This window comes from Strix uralensis, chromosome 3, assembly GCF_047716275.1.
Source record: "Strix uralensis isolate ZFMK-TIS-50842 chromosome 3, bStrUra1, whole genome shotgun sequence".
NCBI lineage: Eukaryota > Metazoa > Chordata > Aves > Strigiformes > Strigidae > Strix > Strix uralensis.
In genome coordinates, this window is record NC_133974.1 from 29,157,626 (window position 1) to 29,180,955 (window position 23,330).

At 37.5% G+C, this 23,330-nt stretch overlaps 1 protein-coding gene across 5 annotated transcripts in view; it reads right to left on the bottom strand.

Moving 5' to 3' along the window:
* KHDRBS2 (KH RNA binding domain containing, signal transduction associated 2) overlaps positions 1 to 23,330 on the bottom strand; it is a 445,746-nt gene that overhangs the window by 225,518 nt on the left and 196,898 nt on the right. For all 5 annotated transcript variants that reach the window (XR_012628034.1, XR_012628036.1, XR_012628035.1 and 2 more), the window contains exon 4: positions 7,139 to 7,285. Coding sequence is in view for 2 of the 5 variants with exons in the window: in XM_074861784.1 (XP_074717885.1) it covers positions 7,139 to 7,285 (147 nt within the window). In the remaining 3 variants the exon portion in view is untranslated. The remainder of the gene's footprint in view (positions 1 to 7,138; positions 7,286 to 23,330) is intronic.

The following is a 23,330-nucleotide window of genomic DNA, read 5'->3' on the forward strand; positions in this document are numbered from 1 at the left end:
TTTTCGTTTTTACACACTGCATAATTGAACTGTCAAACTCATTGCCACATGATGTTTTTCTGAGGCCAAAAAACTAAGGTTCAAAAAAGCATTTGACAAGCTCAGGGAAGAGAAAAAAAATCTACCAGAGGTATAAGGCAAGATGGTCTGGATACAGCTTTGAAAAGATTAAATTTTTGACTACTGGAAGCTGAAAGAACACAGCAGAGAAAAGATTACTCTGTATTTGTCCTTTTTCTTTTATGCATTCCTAAGCAAGCACAACTTGGCATCCTCAGAATTGGCTACGCTGACCTTTGCTACATTAAAAAAAAAAAGTTTAAAAATGCCACCAAAACTTCTCTCTTCCCCTTTTTTTAAAAGCAAACAAAGAAACAAAAACCCAAACAAACCCCAAACCCCAACACACTGCCTTGGTAGTATCTGCAGTATGCTTTTCAATTTGAATTAAAGCAGGAAATTTTTTATCTGAGGCTACCTCCACAAATGGATTAAACCTCAAAAATCCCATTTTGTTGAAATAAGTGAAACAGATAAAGTAACCTGGCTAAGCCAAAAAACAATTCCTTGAAAGAGCCAAAATAAATAACTCTTATCTCCTTGTTTTCAGTCTTATGTTTATAACCTCAATATTGTCCTTTTCTTTCAATCTTTATTGATGAGATGATTGGCTGAATTTGTACGCACACACAGAGCTCTTAAATGAAATGCCAGATGTGTAGGAGGGTCTGGTGGTCCCTCTGAGGAGAAGGGGTTTGTACCAATACCATAGCCAAGTTCTTGCTACCTATTACAAATCTGCTATTAAGAAACCAGGAACTGTAGGATTCAAATTTCTCTGTATGAATTTTACCACCTACACCCAAATAATTGCTTCTGATGATCTGCCACCAGTGAAAAACCTACAGCCTAGCAAGGGGAAGCAGCAAGACAAGCCTGTAAAATTGCTGATGAATACAGACTCACCAAGCAAGTTGTAAATATTTCTTTAGACTACAGCCATGCCTCATCAGTATGCTCAGATTAATCGCCAGTGTAAAAGCCCCAATCAGGTTAATGTCTCTGGTCAATCTGAAAGGCAAAACAAAGGGCTGGCTCTGGCAGTAAGGCTGTGTTTTATATTGATTCCTTTTTGTGACAGAGAGAGATCACCAAGGGATTGCTTTCACAGACAAAATATGTCTCTGGCATATCTAAAAAGGTCTTAATCCACTCAGAGTGGGAATATCAACCCTGAAAGCACACATGAGTCTGTGAAGTAGCTATACCACCTTGAAGCAGCTGGGGAGCTAAGCCTAGGCAAAAGATACTTGTTGGTCTGGCATGCCAACAGGATACCCACTCATCACAAAACAAATTTAAAGGCATTTGAGGAATTATGTGCTCTTTGTGTTGCTATCCATTTTATAGTTTCACAGCAGAAAGAACTGGTACTCTCTGCTGTATATTAGTAAGTACATAAAAATTCAGTCAGTTGAGAAATATTGGAGTTTAATTTTCAATTAAAAAGGCTATGTTAGTGTATGTCTCCACCCCCAAGCCTTCACTTTGAGAGACAGCTTTACAGGTTATTTTCATTAAACTTAAAATGAATTATTTAAAGTACATAAATTCTGCTGCACAATTGGCCCGTATTGAAAAACTCCAATATTGGAAAACTTGGGAGTCTGTAAAAAGTCAAGAATCACTGTCCACAAGCTATGATAACTCTCTTGAGTACACTTGTGTTTGAACATATTTGTAATAATTTGATTTGATAAGTAATGTTTAGGGAAAAAAGCTGTGAAGAGGTAAAGCGCTATGACATTTTAGACCTTGGCAGAATCTCTGCTTTTTTTTTTCTTGACTATCAAAGCCTGTGTGTGAAGTTGCCAGAGATGTTGCATGGTGGCATAAACAGAATGCAGCACAACTGAAACAGCTGCTCAAATAATTTCCTAATCACAGTTTTTAAATAATTGCTGTAGTTATTATTTATTACTGCAAGTATCTTTGCAGAAAGTATAAATTATTTACTTTGACGGGTATAAAAGATGTGTCTTTTAGAGATGGAGCTGTGCCACTGTTCACTGTCATAGGGAAATACTTTGCTTGAGGTTCTTTTAAAGAGGGTAAAAAGACTGAAACCCACCCCCCCCCAATAATATAGCTTATTTAGAAACAGAAGTAAGATCACGAAACCATGGAGTGTGAAATGGTATGTAAATAGAGATTTCAAATTATACTGTAGCACAGAAGAAATTCAGATAGCTAATAAAAAATGTGCAAAATAATTGTCATATACCTACATATACTTGTTATAAAGCAGTCAAAACTGTGTTTTGACAAAAAAATTGTTACTGTGTGCTGTATGTACTACAATATAGCCAGCACAACATGGCATAACAGATCATTAGTAACTTTGGTCTGTAGTATATATGAGTTACTATACATACAGTAAATGTATGTTTGAAGTAAACCAACTTGTTTTGAAGCATTAGCTACAGAAAGACCTTCAACGGATTTAACTCTAAGATTATTTAATTGTTCCCACTGAAACAAACTGGTATTTAAGTTTGTTTTCAATTTCCCCCAGATCTCAATTTTTTCATACATACTTCTGTTATGTATAACTTCCGGTATGGAATTAGTAACTTTTTATTTCATTGAAGGGCTCTTTTCTTCAGTAATTTTTCATCTTTAGCTAGGAAGACTGAAGAGCTGATGCTGGAACACTTACTTAAATGATTGTAAGAAAATTATTTTAATCAGTGGTATGGAGCAAGGTGAGATAAAAAGATTGAAGTTAACTACTCGGTAAGAAATTTAGGCATTTACAAGAAAGCCTAGAATACTTTGTAGCCTGAATTCACAACAACAACAACAACATAAAAACCTGCATTCATCTGCTGCCTCAACACACTAATTCCTAATAAAGGAATCTGACCTGATCTGATCTGATAAACACCCTCAGAATATACAGAGGTATACAGGCAGACGATCACAAGTAAACGTCCATCAGCTGGACTGCATTAAACAACCATGTGTTTATTTCCAGTCCTTGAGTGGCACCAATATACCTCAATTTAAAGCAGATACAAGTGGCTAGGAAAATGTATGCAAATAAGTTGCACAGCAGCTCTTAAAGCAGTAATTGGTTCGATTTCTGATCATCTGACCGCACAGTTGTAAACAATCTTTTTAAAGCAGCGGTGTCACTGCAGCTGCAACATGCTCTCCACATAATAGCACCCTATTACGGAGCACTCACACATAAAATGAATGATGAGTATCTGCTTCCCTCCTTGTCCCAAGGGATACTAATCATGTCAAATAAAAATGCTCTGCTTAAACGGATAAAAATGGTTATCAGAAAAAGATTTTGCATGTGTTACAAAGCACAGGACTCCTAAAGATAGTACAGCCCCTTACTATACGGAAATAATAGCTTGTCCAGAAAATATATTTGTACGTTTGGATGTAAATTAGAATGATATAGACATATCGATAAGAATGATGTAGCATTTCATTGCTCATTTATGGTGAAGAAAGTTTCACAGCATTTAATAGCTATGAACCTTTTAAAATTAGCAGAGCCTGAAAAGCTTCTAAGCTATTTCCCCTCCATATTGGCCATTTTAAACATCTCCCCTTCTAGTTCACTGACCCTGCATACATTCAGAGAGTCTGAGACATAACATCAGCCTTAGGTTCCTCATCTCACCTACGTCCCTGGCAGTTTGGGGTCAGAAGTACTTGGCAGTCAAGTACCTACATATTTTATTGAATCTGTGTTGGCCACAGAGGTGAATCTGCAAAACACATGTCCTCTTCCTAAGCATCCTTACTGTTTGTGCTTTCCTCATAGCTAATACTGGATAACTTACATTATGTTAACATCAGTTCCAAATTTGATCTTTACCCTAAAACCTTGACTTGGGGGGCCACATTTTGTTTTCTATTTTTACTAGGTTACCAAAAAAAATGGAGCAGGCAGTGGTATTTCAAAACTCCAAGGTATTAACCCTATTTATTTAATCATGGGTCTTTTGATCTGTCATGTTTTGATTATATTTAAGTTTTCATATTGAGAGTAAAGATCAAAATAAAATGGAGCACAGTATCTAACTAGTAAATGGATATGACACCCTCCCCACTCCCCAAGCCAAAGTTTTGCATAAAAACAACCAAAGATCTAGCAAAGTCAGTTGCAAAATAAATCTTATCCACCAGTTAGCTCCTGAAGGCAGTTCCCATGCAGACTTCAAGCCATTTGCAAAACGGAAGCAGCAGACAGTAAATGAAGGAACTTGGCTTTAAAAGTGTGTCAGTTGGTGAACTACCGAAGGCTACAGACACTGGGGGCTCAATCATTCACTGAAATGCCTGTTGGAGGGATCCCAATGCACCACCTGAGGCTGAGCTGCCTGCAGCTTTGAAACGTGCAACAGCTGGTGTAAATAGTGGTACTTAGTTTCTCCCTCACTTGGAGGTGAAATCTTCACTAGTAAAAATTTTGATACTATTCTTGGGCAAGGTTGAAGGTGAAAATTAAGTAATCACATTTAAATCAAAAGTACTTGTTCATTAAAATGTTGCTTCAGTTAATAAACATTCATTTTTTCCCCCCTCAGTCCTATTCTACATTTTCTTTTTCTAGTATTATCTAGGCATTTGTTTTAAAATTCAGTCTCATTAAAACTTACTCATAAAGTATAAAAACATTCTTCTATCTTACTGACACAATCAGTGTAATTTCTGAGGGCAATATTTCATTGAAACTTAACAAAATTCATAATCAAGGTGAAAACTTATTTGAATAGTTTATTACATCCTTGATTTGGTATAAATAATTCTCTTAGATTCTACTGCTTTCATCCCTGTCATGCAATTCTAATATTCACTGCTGCAATAAATTAGGTCTTATAAACAACAAAGCATCATAAAACAAATTCAAGAGATGTTGTAAATAGGGAACAAAAGGAAATTATTTAGTGCAAGCTTTTTGAGTATAAACCCCTTGACACATGTTGTAACCAGCCAGTTAATAATTGCTTTGTAAATTGTTGTAAATCTGAAATGAAGCAGGGGGGATAAAACTAACAAACAAGTCATAAAGTACAATTGTTACTTGTTTGGAGTATTATTGCCACTGCCAACCAAGTTGAAAATCTTGTAACAAAGAAACTATTTTTATATTTCCTCCAGTGTAGCTATTACACTTGTGCTGGAAAATACATATAATCCTTATCAATAAATATTGTGTCACACAAAATATATGCTTGCGCAGATGCTGAATATTTACAACACCAACATGCCACAAATTTAACACCACTCTCATCATATACTACTCTCTCTCCCTTATTCACCCAGAATGCATTTTCTCAGGCTGGACAGAATACCTAAGGGATGTTAAAAATCAAGTGGGCACAGGAATGGGTGCCATCATCACTGCATCATGCTATAGTGCAGGAGCTCTCTTTCAGAATGAAGAGGACATACAAAGATAACTTTAAACAGGAACCTCTTACAGAAACAAAGTTTGGCAAAGTCCCGAACAACTGGTAACAGATTATCTAAAGGACAAAGACCGGCAATCTTTATAATGGGCCCTGTTACCGTTTTTAGCTGTAACATTCCTGACTTTTCAGGAACATGTTACTTAACTATAAATTTTCTTTCAGTGTTATGGCTTGACAGATCTTCACCATTAACTTGCAGCCAAAATGTCATTCCATGTTACATTGCCAACGTTATGACACTGAGCTAATTTGTCCCTTGTATTGTATGTTCAACACAGAGCCAGAATTCATGAACAAAATGCTTTCTTGTCTCACAGTTATTTCCCAGAATTTGAAATAGCTTTTATAGCTAGTGTTCCCAAACTGGAAGCATAATAAGGAAATGGAAAGAGAGAATCAGAAAGATAGAGTCAGCTTGTTTAAAATGTAGCTCATTTATGGGCACTCACTTGGTGTCAGTAAACTTTATTATTTAAAACAAATATCCAGCTTTGTACTTTTAACGATTTTAAGTTACTTATTTTGTATTCTTAAAAAAATATTTAGTTGCTCTAAAATTGTGAACATTATAAATACTGTACTTAAATATTATACTTGTAATGTATTCTCCCCTTCCCCCGCCACGAAGCTCCCACCAAATAAAACATTCAAGTTCTGTCACGCAAATACGTGTATGCCTCACCTGAACATCTCTTATCTTGGCTTCCTATTACTCATAATAAAAAGGTATTCATTGAATCTTTCCATTATTATCGACAGATATGAACAGTTATTGCACTTCATTTTTTTATCACAAATAGAAACAAGACCCCATTATATTTTTTTTAAGAAATGCAAATTCTGAACATTTTTAGAGTGTTAAATAGTCTCAGGATAGACCTCAGATAATAACTCACGTAATTTTAGCAAATCTCTAAAGCAACTTTTACCTAGTATTTATTATGCATATGCTTAAATTCTAGGGCAAATTTTAAGCATGAAAATATCATGGAATACTGTATAAATGTGGAGAAAATTAATTTCAGAGAGTTTGATGGAAAATCAATGGACAAAAAGGTAAATATTTCAGAAAGTGACATATTTAGCATAAATTGAACTGAAAAGGTTCACAACTTTGGAATATGTTTCTGTGCTCTCCTAGCTGATGGAGGATTGCTAAACTGTGGTATGAGTCATGACGAGCTGTCTGAACAGAAATGTCTGAGGAATGTTTCACTCATGCCGTTTACTCCACAAGAAATTAATTATCTTCATTAACAAGATATCTAGATAAATCATTACATATACAAAAATGTTTTTACAGGCTTAAATATGCAAAAACCTTGAAAGTGTATTCACATAATAATGACTAATGTCTGCAACCAGAAAAAAAAATTAATCCACCCTTCCCTCCTAAAACCAAGAAAGGAAAGCAAAAAAAATGACAAATGGAAATAATAAAGCATCTAGAAAATATATCAGGGGATTAACTGTGGCAATTAATGACCTGTTCGGCATCTCCCCAAGATGAAAGAATGAAAGATGAATGTTCAACAGAACTTTTTTTTTTTACCTTGAGCTAAAGGTGCTTAAAGAAGGCACAAATTCAATGCAGCAAAACCATAACCAGTCACAGAAGAATGCTATAAGCCACTTACAGGAACGAGGAATTTTTTTATTTCTTCCAAGGCGTGACTCATACGAGAATATGCCTCCCCAGGTGGAGCAAACACTTCAATTAATACGTGAAGCTCATCACTCAAGTGCGCGTATTTGGCTTCTCCACTTTTCCTTAGTTCTTCCTCCTATGAAAAAAAGGTGGGGTTTTTTTTAGAACTGGGAATCTACTAATTTTGCATTGATTTAGCATTTATAGAGAACATGACAAAAGGATATAATATAAGCAGACTTCTAGACCCTTTGAGAAATAAGTCTAGTACAAGCCACTTAAAGATTTAAAAATCAATTTTGAGTGGTTGAATGACAAAACTAGCATAATTATAATCTACAACAGATTTTAATCAGCACAGTGAAAAAATGCTAAATACTGCAGAAGCAAATACTGAAATATTAAATCCATAATGGAAATGCTGCACTAATCTGTCTGAATCTTAGCTGTTCACAAAAAAATAAAATAAAGATCCATTTACCATTTTGAAGCACTTTAATAAATGCTATTGTTAATTAAAGTCTTTAAGTTATTTAATGAATATCTGCAGGCTGTACATTTTGGAATTGCTAAAGCAAATTATGCCCTAGCACTTCTATTTAAGCCACGAGGTCTGAGTTTCCATCCTAGTTCTGATATATGGTACCTATGCAATCTAGTGTACACTGGTTAAGATGGTGATACACCTCACCTAGATTTATCTTGACAATCTTTGGGTCCCAGTTTTCCAGCTATAAAATAAGCCTAATAATCCTACTTTATGTTAGAGTAATGTTCTGAAACGTCAATCCACTTTCTCATACAAGGCTTTGAGATAGTGAATGTAAATTGTAATACACATTCATAGTAGTTACCTCTGCATAAAAAGTGAAGATATAAAATAGTGATCATGTTAATGGCACTGACTATGACAACATAATGAAAAATGTATGTCATTACTACACAAGATAGCAGTAAGTAATGCTGAAGAGATGAGTTGAAAACTCAGTCTTCAAAAATATTTTGAGTATTGTAATTTTGAAGAAAATATGTATGTATAGCTGCATTTTATAGATGGAAAACATAAACACAGAAAAAGAAGTAAACTGATTTGCTTAAAATTGGCTAAGATGTTATAGATTTATAGTATATACTAAAATAACACTTTATGAACATTTACATATCTAAGATATAAAAATTGTGACAATAGATTAAAATTCTTATTTACATAGCTTATTTAATTCTGCATTAACTTCACTTATTTTATCCTTGCCTAATTTACACCAGTGCTTGACACCAAAAGTATTTGCATGATGCTGTGCTTCAGACAATATGCATCTAGTTCTTTTTATCTACAGTAGAAGATCCAGGCCAAGGACTTTCTGATTTTTCACAGAATACATGATGGTTACATTCTTTACCTCCAGAGCCCTTGATCTGACTCCATGATAAATCAACGTTTTGCAGATGATGTAAAATCATAACTCAATAAATGTGACCCATGATTTTATTTTAAAAAGTTGAAAATTGACATAATTGTTTTCAACTAGAAACTAAAAATTAAGATAAGCAGCACAGATTGGTAGAATATTTTTATCTTTACAGTTAAAGTATCTTTGGCATTTTAGTTTATCATTGAAATCTCATTGAAATGTCCAGAGCAATGTCCAAACCAGAGAAATGTCCAAACCAGAGCATAATATAACAGTCTATCATGAGATGTAACAGTACTTTTCAGTTTTCTGGAAAAGAACAATTGATTGCAGATTCTGGAATAGTTTGACATGAAGTATTTCAACAGAATTAAGATTTAACAGATATGAAATGATATCCTAATAATTGCTGAAAGTTTCTTTCATACTGCTTTTTTACGATTCTTTAAAAAAACACCAGAAAGCCCCAAAAGTTGTCTTTCAGGAAAAGACTACCAACAAACTTTGTAAAAATATAAAATGGTACTTTTTTTCAAATGTAGAAAAAGTAAAAAATAATGTTTGGCTCATTATTTTGATGAGGATTTTACACAGCTAAGACATCAGTAACATGATTTTATAATGCAGACCTGTCTTACAGAAAGTTAGGTATATGTTTGTGTGGTGGTAACAATGGTAACAACATTTCTCTTTCATTTTCTCAACAAACTCAGGAATTCTTAAAACACATCATTTTATAAACTTCTTCCTAGGTTCAGCACATGCTTTCTGTCACTATTCAGCTGTTAGAAACAGCAGGCCAGGACTGTGAGATCCTCATCATTTCTTTCTGAGGATATCTAATGATGTTTTTTCTTGTGGAACATATGGGGTTAAAGACTGAATTTTCACAGAATACCTCTGCCCACAACACGGTAAAATGTGAAGAAACTGCTTCTTTTATTGCAAGTGTGTGTGTTGATAGAGAGAAACCGAAACCACTTCAGGAAAAATAATGAAGAGTAAGAACTCATAGACCATAGACTGAGTATTTTAGGACTGAATGCAGCCTTACATTTAATTGTATGTCAGACATCAGGCATCTAACAAGCTGAACAACAAACATAACTCACACTGTTGAGGAGACACTTGTCGATAAGGAAGGTTACACCTACTGGCAGGTAATACAGCTTTCTAAGTGCAGTACAGAAGAATGGGATCTCCCAGGAGCAGGTGAAGTTGGGCAACACCTTTATAAGTCTTCATTAGCAAGCAGCACAGCCCAACTGCACAGCAAAATGGTCAGTGTTGAGGATCCAACATCCACACCTACTTATATTTAGGATGACAGCACTACCCCTCATCTAGAACTTCAGTGGGTTTTGCTTCCTGCTAGTTGTAGCGTGGTTGCACAGAATTCCCATTAGAAGTAAGAGAGCCTTCTTGGAGCCCAACTTTGGCTTAGTTTCATAGGACAGCAGTCCAGTTCATGTCCCGTGATCTCTGCTCACTGTAAGTAATGATTTCCCAGTCAGTGGGAATGATCAGGAGGCTCTCCTCTAAACTGCGCTTCTGATTCAAACTAAAACACTAATGAATAAACACCCCATGTAGTACTGGTAAGGACTGAGATGGATTATGAGACTTTCTAGCATCTGCTACATGAAGGCAAAATGAATGAGATTATAATAAATCTATTTTATATGGTGTTATTTATAAGGTTATATTGGTGCTGTTGGCCTTGCAAGATTCTGCACCCCTAAAGGTCTCTAATGCACCTGTCCAATTACCTGTGAACTTTGTCTGTTTCTCATATAATTCTGCCTTAATCACCTGTGTGTGGGGTCCAGCTATTGCCCATGGTGCTGTCTGTTACTTCTGCCAGATTCTCACAGCTTTTTATGCTCTACAGTTCCCGATGTCATGTCCACCAGTTTTCCAGATCCTGTTCAGCTTGCACAGCTTTGGCCAGGGTCTACCTACCAGCTCAGTTGTTCGCCCACAGCCCTAGTGCGGGAATTGCAACTGCTTAAGCCTACTTGTGTAGACATGAACTGAATCTCAGTGAAAGACAATGTGCACTGACAGCCTGATGGATTCGCTGTAGAGAACTACCCTGAAAACAATCAAAATGCAGTTAAGTCTTAAGCACTGGATCTTAGGAAAAAAACCCAACAAATCTGGGACCTGTTCAGTTCTGATTTATAAAATGAATGGAATTGATTCCCCAGGTGTCTGCATCAGTGATGGCAATCTCTCTTAGTACTGACCCTCAGGTTAATAATATGGTTCTTATTTACTACACGATGATGATGTTTAACTTTACTGTGGGTTGAGCACAGCAGAGGAAACACACACCACCCTCCAGAGACAATTGCTCCCTCATCCTGATCCTCTTCCACTGTCTTCTGCATGCTAATTCCACTTATCTCTTGAGACTGACAGTATCACATTCCACACCCAAACCCAGCTCCCTTCACGTGACATGCTTCAGGCTTCCTTCATCTGCATCTGCTGCCTTACAGCATCTGTCACACGGTGCTGAAGTCCACCTGCACTTAAGCTGATGCATGGCTCCATAACCCAATCCTTCATAAAAGAAAACAGATATTTTGAAACACCTGCTGTGTTTTATAATTTCCAGTTGACCAAAGCAGGGAAAATGAATTATAAAACTATAGCAGAAATCTGAGGAGTACCGACCTCTACAAAAGTGAAGCATATGAGTGATAAGAACATAAAGGCCAAGAAAAATTATGAATTATCTCTGGATGAGAAAGCAGCCTTACAATTTTAAAAGGATGTGTGCTGATAGAGAACTGATTTCTGGCTGGAACCTCAGCCAAAATGCTTGAATAAAACTACTGGAAGGAAGTTGAAAGAAAAAATGGAGTTTGCATAGCAAACAAAATTACACAAACCAGATTGATGAATAAAAAGTGTCCTCATAAAATTGAAATAACAGAATATCCAAGAATCATAGAAGAGAAACCTGCAGCATGAATTGTGTAATCTCAGTCATAAATTTCATCAGTACAATACACAGAACTTCCTATAATGTAACAAATACAGCTATGAAAAGAAACAACAGGTACTGGAACAATATAAGAACTGCAGTGGATTTCATATCTTGCAAGAATTTGCAAATAAAAGCATAGCACAGAGACTAAACAAAGATGATAATCACAGCGCTGTTGCTACAGAGGCATTATTCATAAGATCAATGGACAATATTACAGAAGAAAATTAATAAGCATACAGCTTGACAAATGCAAAACTATTAATTTTCAATCTTCAAATAAATGCAAAAATCAAGATGTGGTCTGCAACACTGTAGTAAAAGTAACAAGTGAACTATACTGTAACAAGTAAATCAGAATAGATATAATTTCTTGGTGGTACCTGTTTTGGGGTTAAAAAGCTTTCAGGTCCTAGGTCCCATCAATGGAGAAACAGAAAAAAAGAAAAAGAACAATTTGGGAATGGATGAGGTGGATTGGGACAGTTCTCAGCAGAGTACAGAGCGAAGCTAAAAGGGCCTAGCCATCACTTGACTCTTGTTTCTAAAGCAGTTATTCTCACCTCAGGAAGAAGAATAAAGAAGGTGGAGATGGTGAGTACATGAGGAGACCTCATAGAGCAGAGCTAACGGAGTGGGTGTACACCGTCTGCAGTCAGGCACAGAGACCCCATAATGAAATACAGGCATGTAGAAAGAACATTGCTTACAACAGAGGAAATTTTTGGAGATACAGGTGACAACAATTATCTTTCTATACTTGATGCATCATTAAAATTCTCAGTTATTTTGGTGAAATGGAGCAGAGATCAGTACTGCCTTGGGCAACAGGTCCTTCAGTTCAAGAGTGCTTTATTTCCTGATGCTTTTCATAATGAAATACAACAACATCTTAATGGCAAAGATGTACTAAGCTGTACCTAGGTCATATTTTTGTTTAGATAGGTGAGAACGAAAACAAAGACAAATCAGTAGAAGAATGCAATGATAACACAACCATTGAATCACTATTGAAAGAGCCTGAATGCCTGGGGTAAATGTCAGATGAACAAAAAATATAAATTCTGGGAAAGAAAATAAATGTTTAGGAGAAAGTTTAACACATTAAAGTTGTATGTGCCAAAACTGAGGCTACAAGCAGGGACTGCTGTGACCATTACCTGCCAGAAAACTGATAGAACAGAGATAGAGTTCACAAACCTACAAATGTTCCTACACTTGTACAAATCTAACCAAAAGCTAAAATGGCATAGGTAAGAATCACCTGGTCGTTAGACAACTGCTGCTAGAACTAAACAAGCCAAAGATGTTCAATGAATATAACCAGTGTATTGCAAGTTTGCAAAGATAATGCAGGAAATCGAACATCCTCAAGAAATGCACAATTACCATATCTAAAGACGCTACCTAAGAAAATTATGTTCATCTTAAAACTTATGAACACAACAAGGGACCACTGCATTCAGGGTGCCTTCAGATTCAGTAAGAAGACGTTGCCTTAATTAATGAGAGTACAAAATGTCATGTTTTTATTTATGAGAAGTTAATTACCAATTTGTTGCAACCAGGTTACAGAGTAGGTTGTTTGAACTCCCACACATTCTCACTATGGGCAAAAACATACCTTATACAAAGTTGTCTTTTTTTTTTTTTTTTCTTAGTAAAGTTGTAAAAACCTAATCAAAGAGTTATTAGCAGTCTAGTACCATACTAACACTTGCAGCTCCAATTACATGCAGGTAAAATGACATATACACAAACTATCTAGTGTCTGACCATTTCCCTAGTGTTATGCTCACCCTTTCACTGCCCTGGGGGGTCCTAAGGTTAATGGCTTCTGCTGGCAGGGGTGGGGCATTGCTGTGAGTTAGCAGCACCTTCAATTCTTTGCTACAAGATATACAATACCGATAATGACAATTTCTTCCTCCTCTCTCCGGGAACTATTTGGGGCAATTTTTAGGTTTGTGAACATGCTACATAAATTACTCTTTCTCCATCGTTTTGCAACTCCATTCCCTATCCAAATTTGCTATATATGGTAAGATTTATATATGCTGTGTACTTTTTCTTTGCTCTCTTTGTTACTCATAAAGTGATTTTACCCAGCTACCAAGGCTGCACTCCTTTAATGACCAGTCACTGACCTTGCTGCTAAGTCCCTGCTTACAGCCCTGGAGCCTTCTTTGTCATCCCATGCCTTTCCTTTCAAGGCCTCCACTTCCACCCCACCCCTGTACTCCCCTATGCTTCAGTTTTATTCTAGGGCCATAGCACCACCCTCTACACAGAATAACGACTTATTAATGCTATCTATTAGTTACAAGTATAGTACAAATTCAGGCAAAAGCTAAAACAACATAGGTAAGAATCACTCAGCCATTAGACAACTGCTGCTAGAAGTAAGCAAGCTTGAAGGGAGCCGGGGGCAGACCAAGGCCAGCCCAGAGCAAGCCTGGCAGGTTCCAAGCTCTGTGCTGCTGCCTTAGCACAAAGCCTGCAGCCTGCAACAACTGACAGCAACACCATATTTAATGAGATACATGTCAGTGGAAAGAAAACATAAATTACTTAGTGCCTTTGCTGAAGAGGTCTGAAAAATACTCCTGGGATACAGAGATTGTTTTTTCAGTTACAAATATCTAATTTTCAACCTAAATACACACCTAGATGAGGCCTGCTGCTTTCAATGCGCTCCCTAGTTCAATCAGCAGATTTCAATGTTAGATTATACACGTGACTATCTCAGGGCTTAAAAACTATCATTTGGGCTCTGCCACAGTGTGAGCTATGATTGCTAGAGCTACTGCTGAGGATGAATCTCTGCATAGTGACCAGCAATAAGTAGCACAGACCACATTCCCAAACCTCACCATCGCTTTAGGAAGGACTCCTCACTATGATACAGGGTTTTGTTCAGCTACACCAGGCTGCTGACAGTCAAGTGCTAAATCAACACATTAGAAAGGATAAATACAGTCACCTAGTGATTTAAAAAAATTAGGACTAGAGATATTTTATAATGGCTGATGACATTGTAAGAACTTTAAGAGCTTACTGTGTCAGAAGTAAAGCAATGAGCCTATGGCACAAGAGAAAAAGACCCTTCAAGCAAAGCAGACATAGCTTTGTTTACACTGCTTGGAGGAAAACATACTTTCTTTTCCTCTGCTATCATTCTTACTTTCTGGAAATCTTTTTACTAGTCCTATTACATCTTTCTAGCTCTATTTATTTCACTGTGTTTGGAGCCAAGTTATCTTGGTTTTATAAATTTTAATGCCTTTTTTTAGAGACAAAGAAGGTGAACAGTCACCTTAAAGTGATACAAATGTTATAGACACTGGAAAGCTCTACTTAATGTTTTAGGTAATTTAGCAGTCTACCTGATGACAAATTAACAGACATCTTGAAAATAAGGTTAACTGTATTCATGCCAAGAATTCTACACATTGACAATAGTAGTAGGATATTTATTTATCTACAATTCTTATTATTCATCAAACATTCATCTTGATATCTGTGAAGTATAAACAGTGTTCTCAATAGCTGTGTTGATTCAAAAATAATATTTGCCATTTAAAATATACAAACAGGAAGATTAAATTAAATATCTATATCCTCTTTTTTTTTTTCTTCTCTGTCATTAAGTTTATTATTAATATTATTGGTCCTATGAGAACACAGTTTTTTCTCCAAGGAATAAATAAACAGAATATTTGTATCAAGATTTGCAAAGAGCATTCTGCCTTTAAGTATAGGAACTTGTATGAAAAGAAATGTTTTGAAGTTGTCAAGGTTCTGAATGAATTATTTTGCTATGCACTATTGAACTGAAATATAAGTCAACTCCAGTTGTGTAGTAGTCAAGTACTTTAAATAGTTTGGTTTTGGTCACCTGGAGAAAATAGTAGAAAGAGTATTTCTACCATAGAGAAAATTCTGGAGGGAAAGATCCATGCCTAAGGTATTTTATGTATAAGTAGAATGAAAAACTTGTATTTCCAAAGAGAATCAGAAAACGGCTAATGCATGCACTTACATTTGATTATGAAGGAAAATGAAGTTTCACTTTGGGAATTCATTTATTTTCATATTTAAACCCAATTTCACGATGAAAGCTCCAAGTACACACTTAAAGATAACTACTTGCTTAACCACCCATTTGATGAAGGGCGCTTCCCCAAACACTGGCCTAGAGAATAAATCCACTGATGCACATAGGCATTACTCTGGTGCCTAATTGCTATTGTAGGTGCCTACATAAAGAGTTCCAAGCCTCTTCCGATCTAACTGTGTAAACTACTCACTTAGCTTATAGCTGCAAAAGAACTTAAATACCCAGGATTTAGGCATGGTTTTGATCCTAAACACCAGATTGTGGCCATCTAAATTCCTGTTCAGTTGTTTCCTATCCCTGGTATCTATAGACACCAGAGTTGTCCACAGTAATATTCCTCAGACACAGAAGTGTCTGACCAGCAGCACCACATCAGGGTGGAGGAGATCTTACAGTTATTCCAGGCTTAAGCTTCTTTGGAATTCATAAATTAGTGAGGGACTAAATAAGATGGATGTTCTGAATACACTCCTACTGAATAAAAAAGTGGCGCTGCTGCCCTTTTCCTTAATGAGGTAGCAGTTGGAGTGCTCATCAAGTTATGCATTACAAAAGTTAGGAAATAGGTGTTCATTTTAGGGAATTTGCTAGATGAATCCCACAAGAACCACCTGGGGACATGTTCTGTTAAACTATTAATAAGTGATCCAGAAAATGAGTTGAGCAGCAATAAAAATTGTCCAGTGATAAAAAACCAGCTCTACCTGTGCACACTATAAAAGACTCTAGATAACATTATTTCAGGAGAAAGATCTTGGAGGCATTGCATTTGGTTCTACAGAAAGAATTTGTCTGGTGTCCAATATCAATTAAAAGGACATGCTCTATTAGTTATTTTTAAGAAAGGAAAAGAAATGAAACCACAAAACCTGGACTATTCCCCCACCTTCAATACTGAAGACCATTCTGGTGCCCGAATTTAAAAAAATATTAGAACCAAAAAAAATCAAGATGAAAAGGATGATTATGATTATGGAAATATTTCAATATGAGAGACTGAACACAAAAGTCTTGGCAATCTTGATGTTCCTGCAGTTCAGGATGTCCTTAAACAGCCAATTCTTCCAAGGCCTCTTAGATTTCACTAGTTCTTATGTTCTTACCAAAGCTTTCAGTCCTGTAACTTGCAGGAGCTGCAGACTGACCCCATTCTCATATTATGCTGTCTCATTTGGAAACATGAATGCATCTAGTGGGGCATGATGTCTTGTATACATACAGAATAAAACAACATGCAAACCTAGTATGTTTTTGTCCTATGATATTTGTAATTGCTTGCTGATGTGTTAGGTGTATCTTTTTTATTAAACAACACCTATAACATAGGCGTGTACACTGAAGGCTGTTGTGTCAAATATGGAACTCACTTCTAATAATGTTTCTCCCTAGGCTGCACATTTTGTTTAAAAGATCCTGTTACTAATTAGTATTCAAATGAGCTCAAAGTAGTATTACAAGTGCTTCATCTAGAAAGCAAGGCAATACTTCAGCCACTCTGATTGCTCATTATAATCAGAGCTGAGAGACTGCAGAGGAGAGATTTACAGCCACTTTCGGCTGCAAATTCAGGAATCACGAATCACGACTGCTGCAAGATGTGTAGAGAACTGACTGCTGCCTTCACCTCCTCACCTCCTGCGGTGGCAGCCTCCCCCAACCCTCCCAAGCAGCGTGACTTTGAAGGATAATGTTGTTGCATCTCTGATCAACACTTTCAAGTTCAAGAACTGATCATGCCATTTAACTCCTCATTGTTTTTTCTAGTGAGTCTCCACTGTTGAGCAGGTTTCCACGTTAACACTCTGTACCCTGAAATGTAATGGTACCCGTGATGCAGGAAAGGTCCTCCTCTAAACACTTGGGATAGGGGAAGGGACTTCTCTCCGACTGCCGTATTGGCCTAGGCAGATGTCCTGGTTTAACCAGGATAGGGTTAAGTTTCCCCAGCAGTGGGGGGGGAGCTCTAGCCGGGTTATTCAGATACCATGCGGACGTCACATCCTGGCAGGTCACATTTTCCTGGCGCGGAGCGCGGTGCACTCGTGGTTTTGTACATCGTGCTTCCCACTGCTGTATTTGGTAGCTATTTTGCTCTGTTAATTGCTATCACTATTACTGTTATTGTTATTGTTGTTGTTGGTTGTGTTGCTATTGCATTGTTGTATTAAACCTTTCCTTATTTCAGTCTTGGGGCTTTGTATTTCACTCCCTTTGTGGGGGAGGGGCAGCGGCCGTGTGGTGTCAGACCCCGGCAGGGGCTAAACTATCACAGCAGAGGAACGGGGATGGTTTGCCTTCTGGCACTTTAAAGACCTGGCTGATAAGTCGTATTATAAAGTTCATTTTCCTGCATTGCCAATAATTATTTCCTAAAGGCTGTCCCTTGATTAAGTACAACATTGCAAACAACAGCAGCAAATGGATTCAAGCATCCTACTACCAAATATAGAAAGAGACCACTATTTTCTATAACCCATTGATTCTCATGCAGGGATACAGAAACCACATCGGTGGAGGGAAGCCATGTTGGTGGAGACAAACTGAACTCTGGGGAATGAAGGAGGAAAAGGAAGTTAATAAATAACTGGCAAACACAGTATCTCTAATGGCATTTACACAGGCCAAAATGTTTCAGTATCTGAAATGACCTGAAAAATGCACTATCTTTTGAAACAGTATTTCAAATAACAGATAAATCAAATACATGAAGAATCAAACTCTTTTTCACAAACATATCCTTTTTCTTGAGCTAGAATATTAATGTCTTGTAAATGAGACATTTCCTCTCACATGTTACAGTCACACATGACTTTGCAGATTTCACTTGCTTTTTCTTTCCTTGTAGGATTAGGTTTTGCATAATGACAAAGAACGCAAACACCCTTTTCAATGGCAAAATTCCTTTTTCCTCCACAACCCAAAAAATCTAACTACTCACATTATATTCATTTAGAGAAATAAATTTTACTAAGAGTGCAAGTTCTTGGATGATTTATCACAAAAATGTTGGAATTAGTTAACAGATGAGTATGTTTTAGCAATATTACATATATCATGATTTTATGTCTGACAGATTTACTGAACACAAATAAAATTGCTGGCAAATAGATTCTTGGTCATCTCAGTTATGATGGTGATTTGCTCTGCAAAAATGGAAGAACACATTTTCTAATTTCTCATAATGGAAAACTGTAAGGATATTAGTCCAATATAAACTGTAAATTAGTCTGACTAAAAACCCTGAATTTTTTAATGAGTAGTGATTATAGCAATTCTAATAGCAATTTACTAGAAGGCTCATTTTCATGAAATGTGCAGAGTACTCAGACCATGGACAATTCAGGTAACATCCAGATCCCTGACTGTGCAGTCTAGACCTGACGTGAACTCTGAACCATGAGAAAGTGACTTAAGAAGCTACCGCACATAAAGGAAAAGGGAAGTCAAAATGAGTTCTGACAAGTTTGTTTATCCTAAGATAACTTGGCTTGGGGGTGGGGGATGATGGTTTTGATAGCTTTTGGTTGGGGTAACTTAAGTCTGTGACTCCAACAGGAGCTCCAGTGTTCCTCACTGCAAATTTTTAGAATACATTATTTACCTAAGAAGAACAAAGATGTATCCTTACTAGAAGGCATACTGACTCCTTTGGCAAGGTACACAAAAATCCTAGTATCACAGAGAAAGTAGCCTGGAGGGTGTCAAGGGCTTTCCTCTGGGAAGTCCAACATTCAGAATTTCATGTTGTTCTTTGTACTGCCCCAAAGGAAACATCAGGTATGCATTCACCTCAGTGGAGTGTACCTCCAGCTGAAAGGGTCACTGGTACTAAACTGGCCTGACCAAGTTGTAAGTGACTAAGTGCAGACAGGGCATTTCCTCTAAAAGCTCCCAGCATGCTGCTCCTGCTTCCCTCCCCAGAACTTCCAGTCTCCCACGAGCACTCTTATGGTGTCCAAATGAGAACAGACTACCACAAACACACCAAACAAACATAAAATTGCAAGAGTAAAATAATTTTAAAATAGAGTTTAAAGCAGATCATTGTACTGTAGAAAGGTTAAGTAGCAGCAATCTTCAAAGAGTCAGCTAATTTTACTGCACTAAAAATTAATATTCATTTTGCACTTAAATTTTATCATCCAGATCATCCCTGGCAATTTAAAGCACTCTTACAACCCCCTTTATGCTCTCAAATTTATGCAAGAAGACATAACCTTGTGCACAGGCTTTGAGTGTTGCAAAATTTTCATTACACAGTAGCCATACCTCACATAATCACAAAATATGCAGATTACATTAATCAATTATAGTCAATTCTGCTTAATGTCACCATCAGTTTACCACAAAATTTCTTTCTATTATAAGCTTTTTCCCAGGAAACATTGTAACCTGCCTCTGGCTGAAAATGAAGCATTGCATTTGTTTTCCACTTCTTTAGTGCTTTAGCACCTGTGGTCTCCCTTGTTGCTCATTTTCAATACCAGTACAGATGCACGTAAAATAAAATTGAACAGCAGCCCTGTTTATGGCAGACTTTCTCCATAGCTTTGAGAGAAAAGATGAGGGCATTTTTATTGTTGTATGAGCATCCTCAAATGTTCTGACTGATATAAATGCTGAAAAAAACACATTTCCTTTCCTTTCTTCCCTTCCCTCCTAAATTGAAAAGAGGGTAAAATAAAAAATAAATCCTAAATCAAGACTATGTGAACCACAGAAATTTAGCAGAACTTCAGCTCCTATCAGACTTAGCTCCCTGTGCTACGTTTTCCGTCTGAATGTTGGAGTTTTTTTCATTCAAAGTGTGCAAAGAACAAAAAGGACTCAAGTTCTTTGAGGACGTAATCATGCTCCCCAGGTTGTCCTCAACCCCAAGTCTTTGCTGATGTGCTGGATCTGAGACAAAGGTCCCAGTTTGAAAAGACAGTCACAAGACAACTGAACAATTATTTGAGTTCCCTGAGTAGGATTCATTTACCTTGACTTAGGTGTCCAGAAGCTAAATAATTAAGCCTAAACTAGCCATGTGGAGCTCTCAGTGGAAAGAAACAGACACTTTCACAGAGTGACTCTTCTCAAGCTGAAGTTGGTGTTCAAGATGATTTGGGAGTTTAGGTGAATAAATCAGTTTAAGGATCTAATTATCTTTTTGGATATGCCCAAACCATGTTAATAAAGAAGTAATCAAAGTAAAATTTGCAACTCTAAAAATGTGAAAAATAGGCCTAGCATTGGTTGGGTTTTTTTAATAAAATTAGCATGAGGGAAAAAAAAAAGCACTTTAGTTATGTTTGACAAATTTAAAGACTGTTGGCATCACTTTTGAAACTGGCTGAAAGATTATAGACATCATTTTAACTATTCTGGAAAAAGGTTACAGAACCAGCATGAATTTGAAGGATTGTATATATCAATTTTCTCATTCAAAGACATATTTAAGCATTAACTGTTTTTACTGGCCAAGCTAGATTACAATTGCATTATTTAACAAGTGACCTAGATGTTACACTGCTGGTGCCATGGAGAGCAAACAAGGAGATGGAAACCGAAGAAATCAGGCAAGCGCTCTTTGAGATGTTATTACCAGCTTCAAACATATTCTTTATGCTGTGTTGTGTAATTTTTCTTTCACTCCATCAGTGACTGTAAAAGAAACACTGGGAAACCGTTCCTGGTCCAATTTTAAGGGGGATGATATATCTAATTGTGAGAAACTCCATTTGTTTTATTTTCATTTTACATAAGTTACAGAGGGGTTTTGACAATGATGGAGTTTCCCAGCAGAAAAGCCACGTGGTGTTCAGGCTTTGACCTTTCTCCTGGGACTTGGGGGAATGCTGCTGCGCAACAACAATAGCTGATTAAACTTCTCTCAGCTGTGGTTTACCAGTTATATATTTTCACCACCAGTAAATCTGTCACGTAAGGACAGGTTCTGCCCCTCTGCAGAATGAACAATGGCGCAGTGGCCATCGTGTTATATTACTGCAAGCACCTGAGATGTACAGAGAAGTCTGGAAAAGGCACTTGAGATGCCTCTGGTAATCAGAACCTGACATCTTTTCCATTAACAGTGCTCCTTGATCCCTGGTCATGATCGGGGACTGCTGCCCACCTTGGTTCACCTGCCTCCCAGTCTTGCACTATCCCTCCCTTGGCCCTTGCTACCTGCACCTGGAGCTGCGAGGCCTCCTCCAGTGCCAGACTGCACATGTGTTTCTTTGGCATGTCCTTCCTCCATACTCTCACAGAGAGCACTCCACCAGCTGGGGACTTACATGTAATATGACTAACAGGAAGGAAAGATGCTCGCCTGTCTGACTTCCTTTCCTTCCTTCCTTCCTTCCTTCCTTCCTTCCTTCCTTCCTTCCTTCCTTCCTTCCTTCCTTCCTTCCTTCCTTCCTTCCTTCCTTCCTTCCTTCCTTCCTTCCTTCCTTCCTTCCTTCCTTCCTTCCTTCCTTCCTTCCTTCCTTCCTTCCTTCCTTCCTTCCTCCCTTCCTTCCTTCCTTCCCTCCTTCCCTCCTTCCTTCCTCCCTCCCTCCCTTCCTCCCTCCCTTCCTCCCTTCCTCCCTTCCTCCCTTCCTCCCTTCCTCTGAAGAGAAAGGGTTTTTTTGTTCCTTTTTTTTTTTTTTTTTTTTTTTTTTTAATTAAATGCTGCTATTGGCATGCTATTTCACAGTAGCTCTCTGAATCCCACCCGTTCTGCCAGAGGGTATTTCTATGTTAGAAATGTTCAGCAGCAAAGAAGTCCTCTTGACAACTATTTCTTGCTGCTGCTGTTTTGGCAGACTGCGCTCACCAGTGCCTGCCTTTGCCAGTGTTGCCTGCCTTTGCCTGCCCCTGCTGCCAGTGCCACACAGGCAGTAAGGCTGGTAAGTACTCGGAGAGAAAGGCATGAGGGGCGATGGAACATCTCCCCCTGAGGCACAGGGTCCCTGAAAGTCCACTGCCCACAACTCCTCTAATCCCCTGGTATGCTCGTTTTCAATCTTTCTGCCACTGTCTCCTCAGCAACATGGAGGGTGACAAATGAGATGAACCATCATGTTCACCATAGAGACTGGAGATGTGATTCTTCTGTTTGTGGAAATGCAGATCAACAACCATAGCAGCCTGCTGTACAGGAAGAGAAACTAAATGCCACTCTCAGGTGAATATTATGGAAATGTAACCAACCATCTGCATATAATGCAGCAATGATCCTGGACTATCTAAACAACAGCTTCAGTCTGTTGGCTGAATTAAAGCCCAAAACTGTTGGTTTTGTGCTTAGTTCTGTGCTTAGGAATTGCTCTTCTCCCTTTCCTACAGTGAGAGTATATTTGACTAAGTGTTGCTAGCGCCTTCTACCACATAGAATGGTACAGGACTCTGCACTGTGAGTAGGAAAAAGAGGTTAATAAACTGAGGTTGCCCCAAATTTCCTTTGCACAGAAAACAGAAAAAGCTATGTTTTTTCAGATTATGCAGGTATCAAGAGGAATGCAGGAATACAGTGGGTTTACCTGCAATGTTCCCTAACTCAGCACATGTGATTGAAATACTTGTAACTCTGAGGAGGTCCACAGCGCTGTCTTCTTGCTTACCTTATGAAGCCACATTGGTAACAACTGCACAGAAATATTTAAGAGGTTAAGAAACTCTGACT